Here is a 13,103-nt window from a genome sequence, read left to right on the forward strand (position 1 = left end):
ACCGGCTACCTCAAAGTCCGCAGGAAGGATGAGAAGGTGGGCCTTGCGCGGCTACCGGGCTGGGCGGAGAGACCAGCTTACTATGTGCAGTCGTGGGGCGGTTGTTAAAAGGCAATTGTTTACTGTCTTTCCCCCATTATAATTGTGTTCTTGCTGTAGAGCTTATCCTTCAGCTTATTGTTAGCAAGAGAGTCATTCACATGGAGTGTGCATTTCGCAATGTCAGTTGTGCTAGATCCGGCCAACCGTCGTTTCAGCTCCAAAGTGTTTACTTCTCTGTTGAGACTCCTGGACAACGTGGTAGGCGAAGTTTTTGGCTATATTCCACTTCTAAACCAGCTTGTCGCCTTGGACGAAATGGTGACAGCTGTTGTGCCGCTGACTTAGCTGTTGTTTGGGAGTGACCTGTAGCCGAAAATTCGAATCACTACACTTTTTGAGAGTTCAATGACACTTGATTTGCAGATGAGGAAAAAGTTCAAAATAATGGCAATCTTCTTATGCTCCCCGCGACGTCACATGATGACAGGAGTCTGACTTTGGTTGATGATCCGTTTTGCTTGCACCATTTGTCAGCTGTACCAGGATGGCTGGATTATCACAGGAGCCTGACTTTGTTTGATGATCCATTTTGCCTGTACCATTTGTCAGCTGTACCAGAGTGGCTGGATTATCACAGCAACAGCACAGCAGCCTGAGTGGTTGATCTGTTGTGCTTGTACCATTTGTCAGACATACCAAAGTGGTCAGCTGTTGAATGCTCTCACATGTCCCAACAGAAATTCAAGAAGCGGTGGGCTGTGCTGCGGCAGGACACTGCATCAATGGACATATATGAATCTGACAAGAAGTGGAAGACTGGAGATAAGTGTAAAATGTATGCTGGTCTATGTCTTCACGATGAATGGATATCGTCAGTGAAATGCAGGGGATTAGTTTTGTAATAAGTTGGGTTGGTTGGGGGCATGATTAGTATAAAATGAAGAAATCTGTTCCCCCAAAAATGAGCCAACAAAGTGGTTTATCCTTGCATTTGAGCCTTTTACCGTAGTTGGTGGCCCGAGTCCAAGTAAGGGGGACAGAAGCCCCCTTCCCCCAAAAAGACAAAAATAGGAAAATACATCCCTGGTGTAATGGTATCGAGCGTGGGCATGCCATTATAGTGCAGCCCTGTTTCCGAACACCGTACCGAGACTCCGCTACGGTGTGAGGGTAGCCGCTGTTGCCCGGAAGGGTCGGGCCGGTGAGGGTAGCCGCTGTTGCCCGGAAGGGTCGGGCCGGTGAGGGTAGCCGCTGTTACCCAGAAGGGTCGGGCCGGTGAGGGTAGCCGCTGTTGCCCGGAAGGGTCGGGCCGGTGAGGGTAGCCACTGTTGCCCGGAAGGGTCGGGCTGGTGAGGGTAGCCGCTGTTGCCCAGAAGGGTCGGGCCGGTGAGGGTAGCCGCTGTTGCCCAGAAGGGTCGGGCCGGTGAGGGTAGCCGCTGTTGCCCGGAAGGGTCGGGCCGGTGAGGGTAGCCACTGTTGCCCGGAAGGGTCGGGCTGGTGAGGGTAGCCGCTGTTGCCCAGAAGGGTCGGGCCGGTGAGGGTAGCCACTGTTGCCCGGAAGGGTCGGGCCGGTGAGGGTAGCCGCTGTTACCCAGAAGGGTCGGGCCGGTGAGGGTAGCCGCTGTTGCCCAGAAGGGTCGGGCCGGTGAGGGTAGCCGCTGTTGGCCAGAAGGGTCGGACTGGTGAGGGTAGCCGCTGTTACCCAGAAGGGTCGGGCCGGTGAGGGTAGCCGCTGTTGTCCAGAAGGGTTGGGCCGGTGATACTTGTGTCTGTCACCTTCACGAACTATGCCACTTCCCATGTCAGCGCTGCACGCATCACCACAGATATGGGGCCTGTGAGATCCAGCTGCTCACATCATCCAAACAGGCAGTTCTTTGTGTGTCTGTAGTTTTGGGGAACAGCTGTATCATATCTCTCTTGTGGACAGCAGTCACAACAGTCAAACAGACAGTTCTCTGTCTATATGTAGTTTAGGGGAACAGCTTTATCTTATATCTCTTGTGGAGGGCGTGCGTGTCGCTTTCGGTCTGAACTGTACATTGTGTGCCACATCATAGTCCTATGTGCGAAACCCCCGAAACACCTAGATTTTCCAGGCCCACACCTAGATGCCTTAGGAAGAAGACAGGGATAGGGACTTTTGCATTGCTCTAGCTGCGCTCCCTAGTCCCGTGCTTGTAACCGCACGTTTTCTTCATACTTGGGACGGCATCAGCGGTGCGCACGTTGCGTCGGCGCTGGAGCGCTGCCTGACGCTGCCGTCGCTGCCGGCAGGTCCATCCCGCTGCCACCCTGCTTCAGCGTCAGCACCAAGGTGGAGCCCAAGTGCAAGTACGCCATCGGCCTGATGGGCGTCACCAGCTACAGCCTGGGCCTGGAGACGGAGGAGGAGCAGACCGACTGGCTGTTGAAGCTGCGCTGGGTCCATCAGGGCGGCCGCCACCCGGACGACGAGCAGACGCGCACCCAGTACGGTGAGTGCTGGCGCGGCCGCGGCCGACGCCACGCCCCGGCGCCGCCTCGGTGGCGTTCGAGGGAAAGGATGTGCGTGTGTGATCGGGATGCACCCGCTTGTGCTTGCTCCAGTTTGTGCGCGCTGTGCCGAGCGTGCCCGTCCCGTGACGGTTGTGCTCGTGGCCAGTGCGCTTTAGCGGCGTGTGCGTGCGTGTACCCGCTGGCGCGCCTCTGTCGTCGGTGCGTTGGTGCGGGACGTCTGCACGGGCCGACACCGGCGTTGTTACGTCCGACAGAGCGGATGTGGGACGTGACGATCACGGACCGCGGCCTGGGCAGCACCAAGAAGATCAATGGACAGTACTGCGTGGGGCTCACCGCGGACGGCATCCAGCTCATCAACAAGGACAACCCCAAGCAGACGTACGACCTGCCGGTGAGTGCGCCGGCGCCACTGCCGTTCCCACCGGGCCGGAGCGCAGGCCTGCCGGAGCCCGCCCGTTCGAGCGTCCGATGCGGGCTGTCGGTGACGTGTGTGGGCCTGCCGTTAGAGAGCGGTCTGGTGTCGGGGCGCACGATGCCGGAGCTGACCCGTGGCGTGGCGATGGTTCGGTGGTGAGGTGATGACCTCAGTCGTGCTCTCCCGGGCAGTTCACGACGATCCGCGGCTGTCGTCATGTTGACTGCTTCTTCTGGATGGAGGTGGGCCGCACCTCCTGCTTTGGCGCCGGCGAGATCAACATGCAGCTCGAGGAGCGCATCTATGCTCAAAACATGCACGAAGTTATGAAGGCCAAGTTTAAGTAAGTTGGAATTGAAGATGGTAGTCCCTGTTTCATTGTTATTCATCTTGGCACGCGGCTCTCAAGCTGCTTCCCAGTAAGACATCGCTGTTATGAGAGAGTGGCGTGACAACTGTGTTGGTTTTCTAGTCGTCCATGAGGCCAAATGTATTTTTTAAAATGCATTTCTGCTGTTTTTAATTTGCTTGAACTGTAGCATGCAGTGCATGTAACGGATGGTGTCAGTATTGTATTCATCGCACATAAGGGCTAGGAGGAATCTGAAAGCCTCCGTAGGAGCCGTTCGGAAATCCAGGCGACCAATTCGTTTGTCTGCATCTCCAACTGTCGGCGGGATGCGGTCGCCAGCTCCCAGCGAGTCGGGGAGCTGCGTGACCGAGTGGTGGCCGTGTCTATCGCCGTGCTGTGCTGTCGTCAGCTCCCGCAGCAGCGAGTCGGAGAGCCAGACGGGCGAGTCGCGGCCGCGGGCGCCCTCCGCCTCCGAGCCGTCCCGGCCCATCTCCGTCAAAGGTCGACGAAACACCTACTCATGTGAGAGACAGAGACGCACCGGCCCGCTCCTCGTCCGCCGCCGCCCCGCCTCTCTCCCGGACCGCTGCCCATTCTCTCGCTCCGCCGCCCCGCCTGGATCCCCGCCTCTCTCCCGGACCGCCGTCCGTTCTCTCGCGCGCCGCCACCCCGCCTGTCTGATCTCCCCGCCTCTCTCCCGGACCGCTGCCCGTTCTTTCTCGCGCCGCCGCCCCGCTTGGATCCCCGCCTCTCTCCCGGGCCGCCGTCCGCTCTCTCGCGCGCCGCCACCCCGCCTGTCTCATCTCCCCGCCTCTCTCCCAGACCGCCGTCCGTTCTCTCGCGCGCCGCCACCCCGCCTGTCTGATCTCCCCGCCTCTCTCCCGGACCGCTGCCCGTTCTCTCGCCCGCCCGCCTCCGTCTCTGTCTCTCAGCTTGGGCGCCTGACTAACGCCTGACGCCTCGCCGCTCTGACCTGACCTGACCTGACCTGACCTGACCTTACCTGGCCTCTGGGGCTGCCGGCCGGAGTGGGCCTCTGCGCCGCCGTCGCTGACGGCTCCCGGGTGGGGAGGGTGGGCGCGGACTGACCGGGGTCAGACGGGCGCTCCGGGAGGAGCTGGCTGCGTCACCCGGCTCGGCACAGAGGCCGCTGCGAGCTAATCCTAACGCTGTAAATAGTACGGAGTCCGCGCGGCGTGCAGTCGTTATGCATTCCATGGCCTTTGTCGCGTATGTGGGTGAGGCTTGAACAGCGGTTCATTTAACGTAACAGGTAGCTGACGATGACACTGAAAGGCTGGTATCTGTCTAGTAAAAACTGGCATTCTTATTGGACTGTCACTAATTCTGTGCATTTAGGTCTGACGTACAAAAGTCCGCCACTGCGTGCCGGGCGAGCAGAGGCTCTCGCACCGTTGTGCAACGAATCACTTCATTCTTCGCTGTAGAATAACTCGAAGTTTGACCACGGCCCCCACTTTTACATAGGGGACTGCAAGCACAGCAATCAGTTGATTCTAGCACACACATCTTTCCGAAGGAGAGATGGCTCGTTGAATACAAATTGGTGGTCTGTAGATGGTCACAGATTGCGCCTCCCATGTGTGGACGGGGCTTCGGCTGGGTTTTGTGGCTCGCAGATGATGTGCTGTATGGACTGGGTCTAGTGTCTGGTGTTGCTGCGCTGGGGCATTTAACCACGCCAGTGTTCGTGTACCGCAAACCGTGTATTTGCTTCCTAACCACGGGGCCGACGTCGGTGAATGCTGGACCAACACCGGACACGCTGCTATTGTTCGGCTCCGCCGTCACTGCTCGCATCGTACCTGACCAGCTGATTGTGGGCGCGATAGACATGTCAAGGCCTCCGTTTATGAGAGGTCAATTTGTATGTCTTGTGTCAGTACATCGCTGCTTGGTGTTGCAAATCCAACGTCACACATATGCACCTTGAGCCGTAATGTTGTGGACCCTGAGCAACGCTGTACGCACATGTGTGTGGGTGTGGGTGTGGGTGTGGGTGTGGGCGTGGCGTGGGCGTGGGCGTGGGCGTGGGCGTGGGCGTGGGCGTGGGCGTGGGCGTGTGTGTGTGTGTGTGTGTGTGTGTGTGTGTGTGTGTGTGTGTGTGTGTGTGTGTGTGGGTGTGTGCGTGTGTGTGTTGGCCGGCGGCGGGGATGGTGCGTCCGTATCTGTACGCACATGTGTGTGTGTTGGCCGGCGGCGGGGATGGCGCGTCCGTATCTCACCTCGCCGCACATGTGTGTGTGTGTGTGTTGGCCGGCGGCGGGGATGGCGCGTCCGTATCTCACCTCGCCGCACGTGTGTGTGTGTGTGTGTGTGTGTGTGTGTGTGTGTGTGTGTGTGTGTGTGTGTGTGTGTGTGCGTGCGTGCGTGCGTGCTTGCGTGCGTGTGTGTGTTGGCCGGCGGCGGGGATGGTGCGTCCTTATCTCACCTCGCGCCCTGACGGACCCCGCAGCCAACAACTCGTCCCAGACGTCGGTCAACACCATCTCGCTGTCGACGACGCCCGGCCGGGACCGGTCCGGCTCGGTGCCCAACCGACCGCGTACCACCAGCGAGGGTAACAGCGACCGGCACCACGGCCCACAGCAGGGGTACGTACCTCTGACCCTGTCGCGGCCCGCCGCAGGTGCACGTACGTCCTGACCCTTACACGGCCCGCCACATGGGCACGTACCCCCGATCGTCACACGGCCCGCCGCAGGTGCACGTACCTCTTGACCCTTACACGGCCCGTCATATGGGCACGTACACCCGACCGTCACGCGGCCCGCCGCAGGGGTACGTACCTCCTGACTCTTGACGCGGCCCACCGCAGGGGTACGTACCTCCTGACTCTGACACGGCCCACCGCAGGGGTATGTACCTCCTGACTCTGACACGGGCCGCCGCAGGGGTACATACTTCCTGACCCTGGCGCGACCCACCGCAGGGATACATGCCTCCCGACCCCCACACGGCCAACCGCAGGGGTACGTACCTCCCGATCCTGACACGACCAGCGACCACCGCCATGGTCCGACGCATGGGTGCACCTTTTCACCACAGCCTAGGGTGATGTTGAAGTGTCAGAGCAGGTGGCAGGTACGTGGGGCATGCTCTAACGCTCACTGTGGCCATCTGCGGGTTTGCTGGTCAGTGTCTGTGCTGGTCGCCGCGTGGATGCGGGGCATGACACCGGCTGACGGTGGGCCGGTCGGCCGGCAGGCATCACACGCGCGCCCGGGCCGCCACTGACGCCCGGACGCACGCCATCCACTCGCGCAGCTCGAGCATGACGGCCGGCTCACCGCCGCTGCTTGGCAGTCCCTTCAGGTCAGTGATTCGGCGCTCCCGCAGCGGCCAAGTCGGTGGTGGGCTGTCCCCTGAGCGGGTAAAGGCCGGCCGGGGGGCCGTAAGGTCAGGTCAGTGACTCGTCATCCAAGCCTGCTCAGGTTGAGGGCGCGGCTGCGGCGCGATGCTCAGGTCGGCAGCGTCTCTAAAGCACGTCGAGTATAGAAACCGGGACATTGCTGCAGCCTTCCCCCGCGCTGCGACCGGGGCAGAAGCTGACCGTTCGGTATGAAAGCGTGTGCCACCCCGCAGCCTTCCCCCGCGCTGCGACCGCGGCAGAAGCTGACCGTTCGGTATGGAAGCGTGTGCCACCCCGCAGCCTTCCCCCGCGCTGCGACCGGGGCAGAAGCTGACCGTTCGGTATGAAAGCGTGTGCCACCCCGCAGCCTTCCCCCGCGCTGCGACCGCGGCAGAAGCTGACCGTTCGGTATGGAAGCGTGTGCCACCACGCGGCCTTCCCCCGCGCTGCGACCGCGGCAGCAGCTGACCGTTCGGTATGGAAGCGTGTGCCACCACGCGGCCTTCCCCGCGCTGCGACCGCGGCAGAAGCTGACCGTTCGGTATGGAAGCGTGTGCCACCACGCGGCCTTCCCCCCGCGCTGCGACCGCGGCAGCAGCTGACCGTTCGGTATGGAAGCGTGTGCCGCCCGGTCCGCCCGTTCCCGCCGGGACGCTCGGCGCCGGCGTCTGCCGCTGCCGCCGCCGTGTTGGCGGCGTCGGTGTGCGAGCCTTACCCGCGTGCCGCCGCCGCAGCCCGGCCTCCGTGGAGAGCAACTCGTCCTACAGCATGGACGAGCAGCCCCCCATGTGGCCACCCCATCACGCCGGACAGCATCATCGTGGAGGAGACGGGCGATTACCTGCCAGGTGCGTGGCCCGGCCGGGGACGGGCGGCTGCCGGTCCCCAGGACCGCGGGAGCTCCGGGCGCGGCGGGACTGGGCTCCAGGGACCGGGGCACGCTGGTGTCAGCCAGGTCACCAATTAGCTGGTGGTCTGGTCGCGAGCGCCTGAATTATGTCCGTTGGATGTGGCAGGCTCGCATTTCGGGAACATTGATTGAAGTCGCGTACTGTGTCTGCACTGTAATCCTCGTACGCAGGTGACGTTTGGTACTCTTCGGGGTGCTGCGTGCTCTGCGCACTTGTCTTGATGTCCAGGGCTGTGGCCGCGTGCCGCCAGTTGATGCGCCTCGCTGTAGGGCGCGTAGGGTCCAGTGTGCAGCGGTCCGGCACGGGTCCCCCCTTGTCGGTGGACTCGACGACCGTATGTCGGTTCTGATCGCGTGTGCCCGTGCTGGCCGCCAGTGAACCCGTCGCGGGCGTTCGGGCACGACCTGGCGGACGGGCCGGGCCGGCGGCGCGTGCTGCCGCCGCTGTCGCTGGCGCTGGGCGCGCCGGCCGCCGCCGCCGCCGAGTCGCCTTACCTGCCGATGAACGTGTCGCCGAGCGCCGGCGCCGCCCGCCACGGCACGCCGGCCGGCGCCGACGCCGCCTACCTGCCCATGTTCTACTCGGGCGGCGCCGGACACGCCCGACAACTGCGTCATCAGTCCCAGTGAGTGTCGCGGCGCCGGGCCGGCCCGCAGGCTGTGTATCTGCGATATTTTCCCTGCGATGGTCTCCGTGGGACCGTGAGACGTGAGACCACTTCGGCATTTCATTCGCCGCACTCAGCCAGCGGTGTTGTGCTGTGCGGTCGGTCGGCGGTCGCCTCGGGTGCCTGCCAGAGCGGTGATACCGAGTGGCGTCAGCCAGCTGACCTGACCTGACCTGACCTGACCTGACCTGACCTGACCTGACCTGACCTGACCTGACTTGACCGCAGCGCCGAGCCAGGGCCACCTAGGCCACCACAGCCGCGACTCCAGCCTCACCGAGGACAGCTATGTGCCGATGCTGCGTGTGGCGGCCGACATCGGCGCCGACGACGCCAGCTACATGTCCATGAAGCCCGGCCTGCCGCCTCTCTCGGACGGTACGTCCCGGCGTCTGACACCCGGCCGCGACATGCGCCTGACGCTGTTCCCGAGCCAGGCAGTGCACAAGCTGCGGGGGGAGGAGGAGGAGGGGGGGGGGGGGGTGGCAATCTTTCCGCTCGGTCGGCAGGAAATCGTGTTGCTTTCGTTTTTCAGTGGATTCATTGAGTTTGAGTGTATGTGACGTGTGACGTGTACGCTGCTGACGTCTGTATGTGACTTGTCTGCTGCTGGACGTCCGTGTTTGATGTGTGACGTGTCCGCTGCTGACGCCCGGGCTTGACGTGTGACGTGTCCGCTGCTGACGTCCGGGCCTGATGTGTGACGTGTCTCCTGCTGACGTCCGTGTTTTACGAGTGACGTGTCCGCCGCTGACGTCCGTGCTTGACGTGTGACGTGTCCGCTGCTGACGTCTGCGTGTGACGTGTTACGTGTCCGCTGCTGACGTGTGTGTGTGTGTGACGTGCGACGTGTCCGCTGCTGACGTCCGTGTTTGACGTGTGACGTGCCCGCTGCTGATGTCTGCGTGTGACGTATGACGTGTCCGCTGCTGACGTGTGTGTGTGTGTGTGTGTGACGTGCGACGTGTCCGCTGCTGACGTCCGTGTTGACGTGTGGCGTGCCCGCTGCTGATGTCTGTGTGCGACGTGTGACGTGTCCGTTGCTGACGTCTGTATGTGACGTGTTACGGGCCCGCTGCTGACGGCGTGTCCGGGTGGTCGGCAGACATCAGCCACAGTCGCAGCTCCAGCGCGGCGGACCAAGACGGCTACGTGCCGATGGTGCCCGGTCAGCTGTCGTTCAACCGTCGACGCCCGCAGCCCCTACATGGACGTGCAGACCGGGCAAGCGGGCCAGCAAGATATCAGACGGTAGGTGCAACTGCCGGGCTGTCAGCCGCCGGGTCGCCGGCTGGGTCAGCCCGGCCATCAGTGGTGGCCGCCGTTTGGCGGGGGGGGGGGGGGGAGCGGAGACGGGGGGCGTGTCGTGGGCCTCTGCCTAGCGGTGATGAGGTCGGAGCCTCAGCGGCCGCGACCCGCCCAGTACAGCTGCCCTCTCCGTTTCAGACTGGAACCCCCTGAGTCTAGGTATGTGGGTGGTTGGGCGTGGCAGCGCGCGCGCAGGCGGCCGCCGGCCCATTAGCTCCGCACCTCGCCTGCCGCCGTGCGGCCGGCGCCCACGTAGCTCGTGTGCACGGCCAGCGGCACCTGTGCACCAACCGGCGCACAGACCGTGGTGTGTGTGTGTGTGTGTGTGTGTGCACCGCCCCCCGTGTCACGCGGGGTCTGCACCGCAGCGTCTGGGCCGCCCCTGTGCCCCGCACCCTTGCTCACAGCGCGTGTGGGTGCGGAGTGTGGCATCAGGAGGGTCAGGCCTGTCACGACGGTGCTCGAGGTGTTATTGTCGTCACGACCCTGGGCAAATGTAGCGGCTTTCATACCCTGGTGTGTCCTTTGCGTTATGACCTGATGTAAGGTGGAGGCGGCAGACTCGTGTCCCGGAAGATGCTTACCGCCGAATATGACTATATGAATTGTCAGGTCTTCGTGACCCGAATGTTTCACTCGTGGTGTAGAAGTTGGGAAATTGGCTCTCCGCAGTTGGTATTGTGGTATATCCCCTGGAATTACTACCACAGAATGTATGAGACCCCCTGGCGAAACGGAGGAGCTCAGTGGACCGCGACGCCACGCACTGTCCCTGCGGCATCCGCTGTGTTTCTGAATGTTCCACTGCGACGATGGTGTTCCTGTGAGCGGCCCCCTCTGATTGGCCGGGCGCCGCTGCGGCAGACTCGTACGCCGAGGTGTCGCCGGCCTCCAGCTGCAGCCTGACGTCGGGCACGCCGCTGTCGGAGCCGCAGCTGGAGCGCACGCCGCTCACCGTGCTGACGCCGCCGTCCGAGGACGCGGCGGCGGCCGCAGCGGCGGCTGGCCGCCACGGCCCGCCCGCCGCCGACCCGCATAACAGGTACGGCAGACCGCACGCTGGTCGTCCGGGCTGGACGCTGGAGTGGCGGACGCGCTCTACCAGCGCGTGTCGGCGTATCCCATCAAACCCGCGCGTGACGTCATCACCAGCGTGCATCGTTTGGTGGTGCGGTATAGAAGACATGTATTGTACCTCGGATTACAATGTACATTGTATGGTGCATGTGCCTCGGATTTAAACCTTATTATTGCGCTGATGACTCAGAAATAAGTTTGCTCCCCGGCGTTGGCTGTGGTCCTAGGTCGTTATCGTGTCAGCGCCCTAAGTACTCGTCTGTCGCGATACCCTGGGCTCATCACGTGCCGCCGCTGTGGCGGAGCGGCGCGGGGAGCCGGCAGCGGGTGGCGCGCCATCGCCGCGCCACCTGCGGCCTGCTGCTGGGACCATGCCGCCGTCGGCAGGTCGGACACGGAGAGCATGCGGACGCGCGCCTCGTCGCTGGGCAGCCGGCTGAGTCACGCGCTGATGCCGCGCCGTCGTGACCAGCTCCGAGAGCGACTCCACCTCGACCGAGCGGCCACTCCACCGGCGAGCCGGGCGGCGCCGGCAGGTCAGCCGATCGGGCACAGCGCTCACCGGGCACCGCCGAGGAGGGGTCTCTCCTAGGGTGGCTCCAGTCTCTGGTGGGAGCTGTGCCCCGTTGGGTCCCGTCTCCGGTGGGGGTCTGTCCTCGCGTGGGTCCCGTCTCCGGTGGGGGTCTGTCCTCGCGTGGGTCCCGTCTCTGGTTGGGGCCGTGCCCCCGTGGGTCCCGTCTCTGGTGGGGGGCTGTGTCCCGGTGGGTCCGTCTGGTGGGGACTGTGTCCCGGTGGTCCGTCTCCGTTGGGGGTCTGTCTCTCGCGTGGGTCCCGTCTCCGGTGGGGCCGTGCCCCCGGTGGGTCCAGTCTGGTGGGGGCCGTGCCCCCGTGGGTCCCGTCTCTGGTGGGGGCTGTGTCCCGGTGGGGTCCGTCTCCGTTGGGGGTCTGTCCTCGCGTGGATCCCGTCTCCGGTGGGGGCCGTGCCCCGGTGGGTCCCGTCTCCGGTGGGGGTTTCCCTGATGGTGTCGTGTAAGCAAAGTTCCCTGCGTAGCAGTCCCGCCCAACCCTTATCTGCTTGCCATTGTAGCAACGTTCATTGCCGTTCGACGCGGTGTTTTCCAAACGATGCGTCGTGCGTCGTAGTTCATTATGATGACGTATGTGGGAAAAGTACTTACGATCAAAACATATCTGTGATAACTTTATCCTCGTCATAAACCAGTCACAGCCATCGTACCGTTGAACTGTACCGTTGTGAACTAAACCTCCATACGTCACGGGTTCCACGATTCCAGAGAAACGCGTCCCACGTACCACTTAATATACACAGATAGGAGCTGTCACCAATACCCTGGACCCAAGCTCTAGAAGAGTCACACCAATGCTCAGAAATATTAGTGCGTGTCAGTTTGCCTTGTTGTTATATGTATTGTTCAATTGAATGGAAAAAGCCTTCAGCGATGACATTGGCTGAGCAGTAGCGCACCAGCCTCATGCGTGCTGTTGTGCACAGTCGTGCCCGCCGCCGCCGCCCGGCCGTGCTGACCCCGTCTGTGGTGCGCGCGCGCGCAGCTCGGCGCACCCGTGCGGCTCGCCCAGCCTCAGCTCGTCGCTGGACTCGACGGTGACGTCGCTGAAGGACTATTACCGCCGGCGCAGGAAGGGCTCCGAGCTGCGCGAGGAGGCCGGCAGCCCCGCCGCCGAGTCCAAGGGCAGCCAGGACAGCCTGCGTCACCGGCCGCGCAGCAACTCACAGAGCAGCCAGGGCAGCGACAAGGTGAGGCGGCTCGTGCCGAGGACGTGCCGCGCGCCGCCGGCGCCGCCGGTGCGCGCCAACACCCTTCGGCAGGCATTTGCGCGCGGACATTTCACGGAAGCGGACGCTTCGGAAGGTTCGCTTTTCTTTCGCGTCACTAGATGCCTAGTATCCGGTCGCCATGCCCTCTCATGCCTGTCCAAGTGCGGGCGTGAAGAAGTGGTGAGTAAGTGCGGGTGTACGTGGGTCGTGCGTCTGGCGTGTCGCGATCCCCTGTCGTGGCCCCTCACGTCCGGGGGCCCGTGCGCAGGCGCACAGCGGCTGGCGGCTGCTGTTCAAGCGGCGCGACAAGAAGAACGGCTCGGCGCCGGTGGACGTGCCGGCCGGGCGCGGCGGCTCGCCAGCCGGCTCGCACATGTCGCGCTCCCCGGCCCGGCCGAACTGGCCGCGCGCCAGCCGCGCCGCGGCGACGACGACGCGTACGTGGCACTGGGCCCGGTGGCCCGCTCGGGTGGCGGCAGCCGGCGCCGGCGGCCCAAGCGGCGCGAGCAGCCGGCGCCGGCCGTCCACTACACCGACGACTATCTGGCGATGGGGCCGCTGAACCTGGACGACGACACGTCGTCCGGCTCGCAGGCAGACTCGCTGAAGCGGCGCCACGCGGCCGGCCGCAAGACGTCGGCGCCGGCGGCCGAGCCGA

General features: G+C 63.3%; 1 protein-coding gene and 1 long non-coding RNA gene across 2 annotated transcripts in view; both read left to right on the forward strand.

Annotated features, from left to right (window-relative positions):
• Positions 1 to 8,160: 8,160 nt before the first annotated feature.
• LOC119099872 (uncharacterized) lies at positions 8,161 to 9,456 on the forward strand. Its single transcript, XR_005094427.1, has 3 exons — positions 8,161 to 8,220; positions 8,491 to 8,640; positions 9,368 to 9,456. It is a non-coding gene; the product is annotated as an uncharacterized LOC119099872 (long non-coding RNA).
• A 13-nt stretch (positions 9,457 to 9,469) lies between these two features.
• The window catches only part of LOC119100188 (lysine-specific demethylase 6B), a 21,927-nt gene continuing 18,293 nt past the window's right edge, over positions 9,470 to 13,103 (forward strand). Inside the window, exons 1-5 of the mRNA XM_037223299.1 lie at positions 9,470 to 9,513; positions 11,035 to 11,103; positions 12,220 to 12,424; positions 12,714 to 12,779; positions 12,956 to 13,073. Of these exons, the coding sequence (XP_037079194.1) occupies positions 9,470 to 9,513; positions 11,035 to 11,103; positions 12,220 to 12,424; positions 12,714 to 12,779; positions 12,956 to 13,073 (502 nt within the window). The remainder of the gene's footprint in view (positions 9,514 to 11,034; positions 11,104 to 12,219; positions 12,425 to 12,713; positions 12,780 to 12,955; positions 13,074 to 13,103) is intronic.

Source organism: Pollicipes pollicipes, unplaced genomic scaffold (genome assembly GCF_011947565.3).
Source record: "Pollicipes pollicipes isolate AB1234 unplaced genomic scaffold, Ppol_2.1 Scaffold_4881;HRSCAF=5763_pilon_pilon_pilon, whole genome shotgun sequence".
Lineage (NCBI taxonomy): Eukaryota > Metazoa > Arthropoda > Thecostraca > Pollicipedomorpha > Pollicipedidae > Pollicipes > Pollicipes pollicipes.